General features: G+C 39.0%; 1 protein-coding gene across 1 annotated transcript; it reads left to right on the top strand.

Annotated features, from left to right (window-relative positions):
* The first annotated feature begins 1,783 nt into the window (after window positions 1–1,783).
* Window positions 1,784–7,247, top strand: LOC135495158 (rho GDP-dissociation inhibitor 1-like). Its single transcript, XM_064783612.1, has 5 exons — window positions 1,784–1,887; window positions 2,743–2,929; window positions 3,091–3,174; window positions 3,734–3,871; window positions 3,972–7,247. Exons 2-5 carry the CDS (start codon window positions 2,749–2,751, stop codon window positions 4,166–4,168), a joined length of 600 nt encoding a protein of 199 aa, XP_064639682.1. The 5' UTR covers window positions 1,784–1,887; window positions 2,743–2,748; the 3' UTR covers window positions 4,169–7,247.
* The last annotated feature ends 277 nt before the right edge of the window (window positions 7,248–7,524 follow it).

The raw sequence follows: 7,524 nt of genomic DNA, 5'->3' as shown, positions 1-7,524 counted from the left end.
GGCTAATAGGCCTCGTCGGTTAGCCAACTATTCCCACTGAATCCGTCGCTACTGAGCAATATAGTGCAGTCTAGGGCCTATGGTGCCTAATGCTTGTGTTCTGCTAATCCGTTAAGACCACTGATATTAATAGCCAGCGCTGATCTCGAACTCAAGGAGAACTGAGGGATTTGTGTACGCATTCCGCGACGGACAGCAGGGTCCCTTTGTTTAGCTTCAGCTAGATCTTACAATTTCAATAACATGTCTCGGCATACCTCCGTCGTTGTAGCAGTTCGGTGTAGTCCGTGAAAAAGAGTCCTTTCTTATTGTAGACTATATGCATGCAGTATTTGCCTCACTGATCAGGGTCAAGAAGCTGGCGAATTCTCGACCAGTGGTCACGAGGTCTCTGGTTCGAATCCCACATCACAGTCAGCCCGAGACTCTTGACAGGTCGTCTCTTTGACTACCTTTATACGTCCTCTAGGTGTAGAACATGATAAATGGCATATGTATCCTTTTTGACATCATTGCCATAGTCAATTTTGAAGGTTTTCAATCTACTCAGCCTCTCGATATGACGAAAGAGTATAAAAAGCCTGAATCTCAGGGTGCCCTTTAACTAATTCTGAGTTGAGAAGACACGGTCTGACAGAAAAACTTTTCCAAACCAATGTAGCCTCGAGAAATCTTGCTGCTGATACGAATCATCCTCGGAAGTACTCGAACGCCCGGAAAGTTTGAAAAGGTTTGTTTCGGTGGTTTTCTTCAAAATATAATAGTGATAATGATGTTAACGAAAATAATAACATGAACATGAATGAATAGATAACAAGATAATCAAGAAAAAGCGGAAAAAAAGTTCCAGATTCAACGGGAATCGAACCCGTGACCAGCCGAACCACAGTCTAACACTCAAAGCGCTGTACCTTCAAGGCTTTCATGGTGAAGAGCGGATTTTATTTGTGTTTTATCAACAAGCTAGGTGATGCATGACTGACATCCCTCTAATACCATTCAGGTTGTCGCCATATTGAAAACGCGACGCAATTGCGACTAGGTCGCGCAGGTGGCAGAGTGATTGGCCGAAATAGATCCAAGTAATCTTATATTTCGACAGCTGTACAATGTTTTCTCAATATATCGTATTTAGATACCTTAGTGATATAAAAGATAATGCTTGCAATTGATTTCACGTTTGAACGACCTTTCTGAAAAAGTTTTTAGAATCGAGGTCAACAGGGTCAAAAGAAATAGTTTTGGGCACCAATATGATGTCAGCAACATGGCGGATTTGTTTTAAAGTTCGAGTCGATTCTCTTGGAATCCATTCTGCCGATGCTCACTGTGCCGTCTGTGATTTGAAGGGACAAATTAGGTTTGGGATCTAGGTAACCAATATGACTAAATGTTAAATTCATTTTTTCCTGGGCTGCTAGGATACAATATATATGCAGTCCTATCAGCTGCCGCAATCTGGTTTAAGTTTATATGGCGTGATTTTGAAATCTTGGCAGATCTATCCAGCCCCACTTCCCGCAGATAACTTCAATGACCATGTTAAAGGCATAAGCGTAAGCGTAGATGTTTAAAAAAGCGTTCGAAACCTTGCTATTTTCTAACGATTCATCCGCATTGTAAATTGTGAACGAAAAGCTTAAAGTTACGTCATCCTATCAAAACGATATTCAATTACTGTGTTTGTTTATACACTGACAAAGCCATTTCCATTTGGAAATAACGAAATGATAATTTGTAGAATGGATTTATACGAAAAATTTGAAGAACTATGAACTAGCTCGTAGGGATAAATTGTTGCACGCCAAACCCGGAAGTAATACCACGCCTCGTCGCTGCTTCGATTTAGTGTGATTATTACTTCTTCTAATTAGTACAAATTACCCGGTAAGAGTGCCTTGAATATGCTAACTTTGCATTCCGTGATATCTTATATGTATTGTGTTCCAATAAACATGAAATATTATCCATCACAGAGTTTCTTTTTCTCTGACTTTAGAAGGATGTCCGACCGGTTTTTTGTCTCTGACCGATTGTCGGCCATCCGATATATCGAACACGGCGACCTGTGTACATCGGCTGTACATTATGTATGCTTGTTGTCGGTCTTCTTCCTGGGCCAGTACATCTATTTTCGGACAGTCTTTTGGATGTCTGCAAATTATAACTGTTTTTATCAATATGGCTATGTTATCAATATCAGTTGTATCAGTGTAGGTATTTTAGCAAATCTATAGCTATAGTCTACATTCAAAAGAAGGTTGGCGTGTAAGATGGTACGCTTATGCGCAATACACGTACATAATGCACTGACCTCAAGTAAGATGTATACAAAAGTGTCGGTTGTTTCTCTCAGGCCGACTTTTGAATGTGGTCTCTTGCGGGTTGTCGGTATGTCACCAGTCACTTTATAGTAGCATGGGCCGTTTGGACAAAGATTCATGAACTTGAGCCATTCGCACCGTCTAAGATTTTATCCCCTGCACATGTGCAAACTTAGTTATGGTTAATTATGTTCATCAATGCACCCAACCATTGGTTGATGATGATGATGAGAGCCAAAACAAAACAAATGGGCACACTTGGAACAGCTCAGAAGGCTGAAGCAAACTTCGGACAATGTCATAAGCCACTGTGACCCTTTGTTCCTAACGCATGACTGGTCACCGCCCAATGAAACTTCTACAAGAAGGTCGATAATTGATTGGTTGCATTTAATCATGATTTGCACTGAACTTTCAGTTGACTATGGCTGAACAACCAGATGTAGAGATCCCAGTAGAGGATTCAAATGATGATGAACTTGAAACACCAGGCTACAAACCACCAGCTAAAAAGACATTAGAAGAGATTCAACAACAGGATGCTGATGATGAAAGTCTTGTTCGCTACAAAAAGACACTTCTTGGTCAAGTGGAAAAGTTGAAAGGTAATTTTTAATTTCTTCTGATATTTGGTTTTGCTGCTGTTCTTACATGTATGTCTGCCACAACATCTCTCTGACAAAATTGATGTTTTCTCTTTAAACATTTAAAAGTGTATACGCATGATGTTTCACCCTGTAAATAATTTCAATTTTCATGTTTTCAGATGATGGTGGCCCAAATGTGATTGTCCAGAAACTTAATATCAATATGTCGGGTGGACCAGCGATGGAGTTGGACCTAACTGGGGGTAAGGTTCTGTATTATTTGGTTATTTCCATCCGGAGGAACATAGAGTAGGGACATGCATCATTTGTGCAGTGCACAAAAACAACCTAGATTTTGAAGCTGATTGTAAAGAAAGCAAAGAGCACTGTGACTAGTGGGAGCAGTTAATTTCCGTCGGATTGAGCTGTCAACATTTTAGGTTTCAGAGTGAATTTGAAATAAAAGACACTTGCAAAAAGTTCACAGTCTACCGATGCAGTGCTAGTGTGGATCGGTGGCTGGAACCAAGATAACATACATGATGTTCCATTTTCTTCAGGGCATCAGATACACAGTCCCCATTTAAGCAAAAAATTTATTTCATATGTATGCAATAACGTTCATGTATAACTAATTGCAATTGGTGTATTCGCAGTTAATTTTTATTGGGTAAATGAAGGGGGGTGATAAGGCATCGGCATAATAAGCCGTCTGCCCTTCTGTTTTGCTGTATACAGCTGCATACCTAGTCAGTTGGAGTAAAATTATTTTATAGGAAAATGGATTTGTCGTGCTATTTCCCACTTTTTTATAAATTTCAGAGTTGAGCCAGTTGAAGAAAAAACCTTTCATATTCAAGGAGAAGGCACCTTATAAAGTGCAAATCACGTTTAGGGTTCAACGAGAAATAGTAGCCGGTTTAAGGTACTCACAGAAAACATACAGAAAAGGAATTAAAGGTAAGAGAAGTACTGGTACATGTGGTCTCTTACTGTTAGTCTTGGCTGTGTTCCTCTCCGTATTACTTATCATTATTCTTCAACTTTTTCTCCCTTCCAGTTGATTCAGCTGCTTGTATGGTAGGGAGCTATGGTCCTAAGGTTGAGTCGTATGAATATCTCACTCCAGAAGAAGAGACCCCATCTGGTTTGGTGGCAAGGGGCCATTACAACGTGAAAAGCCAGTTCTTGGACGATGACAAGAATGTTATTCTGGAATGGGAGTGGGCGTTTGAAATCAAGAAAGACTTTGCCTGATCCTGATAAACATTATAAAAAAAGATTAGGCGTAATATAGGATATGCTTAAGACCAGGCTTGTAAATTTTTGTGGGTTTTCGAGGATCAGGAAGGAGTGGACTATGTTCTGTAAGAAAGTCTTTCGCAAGTCATGAGCTTCAAAGTTTGTATGATTGACTCATTTGCCAGGCTTTTTGTATGACGGGTTGTCAGTGTTGCTCGTGTTCTTACAATTTGGGTTTCTTGCTCAACATATATTCTGCCCGCAGTCCCCACAATTGAGAGAAAAACTCAGACTTGGCATTACCACAAGTTCCTTTTCAATGCAAGACCTTACATTTGACCTGGAATAATTTCATAATCATTCACATTATCATTTGGGTCCTTTTCCAAAGCCCTGACAGAATCCAAAATGACTGAATGAATATTGTCTACCATATTCATATGATGAGAGCTGTCAAATGCTTCAGTTGTTTAATCCAAAAACCTCATATGGGAATCAAATATTATTTTCTCATGTACTTGAACTGCATATGTTTAGAGTTTCAAGTATGTGTTCACATACCCAGGAATATTGTTTATTTATATATTTTTAGTTAAGAATCGAATGTTCATGGCTTGCCTAATCTCAATTGATGAAATGCCAATGAGACCTCCTGCTCAGTTGTGGGATACTTCAATACCAGTGATCAGATCACATGATTGTACTATAGATTTTTCAAGCAAGTTTTTCGAACACTTGGGAATCTTAGCTATTTGTGGAACAAGATTTTAATATCAAAATTGTGGGTTGTTTTGGTATGACAATGAAATGTGCATGTATCGAAGTGTGCTATTATAATTTTGAGGAAAATTCTGTGCTTTTGTCACCATCTATTGATTCCATGTCAAGATCTAAACATGTATGTAATTCAGGTTGACAGAATTAGTAGATTTGCTCATTTCCGCACTGGTGGTCCTCTTTCATTGTCCATGTTAATTGATATTGTGTAACATTTTACAGAGACCTTTACATGTATTAAACATTGCGTGAACGTATATTGTGCACTGTCTACTTTGCAAAAAAACAAAACCTGTTTATTGCTTTTCATCAGTCTTATAGTCTTATACTGTGGTTATCATGATAAGAACTAGGGTCTCAATCTCAGGCAACAGAGATGTGTAGACGTCACACTGTGTTTGTGTTTGTAATGGCTTGCACATGTAGATGAAGTGTGTACAATTTTTTGATGCATTGGTTGGTAGAACTTTTGTAATCTGGCAAGGGTCATTGGGCATTACAACCCAATCCTGTATTTGTATGCAATTTTCCTGAAAGATAACTTGAATGAGCTCAGTTCAATCCAGGCTGACAGTCATAAGTTTTAGTAAGAATTGATTGGGTTTTCTGAAAAGGTTATGGCCATTCCTGATGGTGGATCAAATTCAAGAGACTGTAAATACAGAGATTGTCATTGGTACACTTAAACCAACGGCTACACACTTGATAATGCACATATCAGCTTTATTACTTCATGACAGGTTTCAAATCAACACTTAACTTATCATCAGGTGCGTATCTAACACGATTGCAATTGCGGAAAAACTTGTACCGGTATAGACCTGTGTGGTGCTGCTATCTGTTGGCTCAACTGAGTAGTTCTCAGACATTGCCATTCAGGTAATTATGTCCTTGACATAATATCAGGCTGATAAGTGTCCTGAAGTAGGTCACTTCCTGCTGTTAACCTCATATGTCTGTGATTGTCAGCTTGGATTGAAACTGAATGTGATCAATAACATGACCATCGGTTGCCAGCGAATCCTTTTCAATGTATAATCTTGGAGATGGCAATTTGTATAAATTTGCAATGTTTGTTGTAAATTCTGTTCTTGTATTCATATCTTGTGTTGTACTTCATGTACCTACATCTACACACTTTCTCATAACTATGGCAATATGTTCTCCTGCATCTTTGAACCCTTGACATTTTTCTGAGATACAAGTGAAACGACATCACATTTCAAGTTTCTTACCTTCTTTTTGTATGGTTTACAATGATTTTACAAAGTTATGTGATACCACTTTCCATCAATAAGGTGCATAGTTATGTGTTTGAATCCTAGAGGAATTGGCTAGTCTGTACATGTGCATATATTTGGCATCAGGAAATAGCGAAACCTTATAAAATTGTCCCTTTCCTGTTAGATAAAGGCCAGGTTGTCAGTATATAGAAATATTAAATAATTTTAAATCCTGTAACATACATGTACATTGTATCCCTCAGCAAGTGGATTATATATGCTTTCATTGTGTGCTTCGCGCACTACGGCTGAAAATGGCAAGTTATATTGTGTTTCTAGTAAAATCCTGGACTCCTGAAAGTTAGCGAGGTGTGTTCATCTCAACACCAATGGCGAGTCCTGCTCCCTAGTGCAGAGGTTGCCCCTAGGAAAACAATGTGAAGAACTGCCCTTGAATCCAAGGACCTCCTATTGTGCTGCCAGATTTTACTAGAAGTACCTCATAAAGCTGCCATGTGTGCCATGTGTGCCATGTTATCACTGTTGCTTCCTTTGTGTGCCAAAAGATCAATGTTGAAATCTCTTGAATGAAAATCTGTGTAAATTCTCCAGTAGATCCAGATCCAGTGATCCCAATAGGGTGTTTCCACTCCATTACTCTTCTGTAATCAGGACACCTCTCTATTCAGAACAACATTCGTCGTTCAAAGGGTACAGAGATGTTACTGTATATCCCATATCTCACTAATTTTATTAGGAAAATGAGAATACATTGTTTAGCAGTCAATTGTCCGTAAATGGTATCTTTTGGTGAAAGAACTACAAATGTTCCTGTGGTCCAGTGTACATCATGTCTATATTAAACTATTATACAACTTGCAGGCCTGAAAATAACATTTGGTATCATATGCGGCACCACAATCAAGAGCTTTGCACATGACATGAATTCTATTTCCAGGTTTGCTGAATGGTGATTTTACTCTGCAGTGGTGTAGTGCTGTGCACGACTGAAGTTAAGACCAGCCAAATTCCAGCCCTGCTGTCATTGCACTGTTATTGAAATATAATGAGTTGCTCATTGCACATTGAAGTGATTGCACTTGTCAGTTTTTTCATTTCATACTTTACTTTAAAGGGAGACTTCATGTCTGGGCAGGAGGGTCTTCTGTTGCCATATGCACCACAACAGGTCTCAGGCGGTTCTCCACAGCTGGTCTTAGAAAGACCTTGATATTGACCTGGAGGACGAACTTAGCTAATTTTGGACTTTTTAGGATTTTTGAAACAATGGATTTTGTTACCATTTCTTTGTTCAAGGTAATTGGGGTCTTGGTCTTGTGCCTTTCACACATGTCAAGGCTGGATGGACAA

Source organism: Lineus longissimus, chromosome 1 (assembly GCF_910592395.1).
Source record: "Lineus longissimus chromosome 1, tnLinLong1.2, whole genome shotgun sequence".
In the NCBI taxonomy this organism is placed as follows: domain Eukaryota; kingdom Metazoa; phylum Nemertea; class Pilidiophora; order Heteronemertea; family Lineidae; genus Lineus; species Lineus longissimus.
The sequence above is the reverse complement of the archived record's forward strand: the minus strand, read 5'-3'. Positions and strand labels throughout refer to the sequence as shown.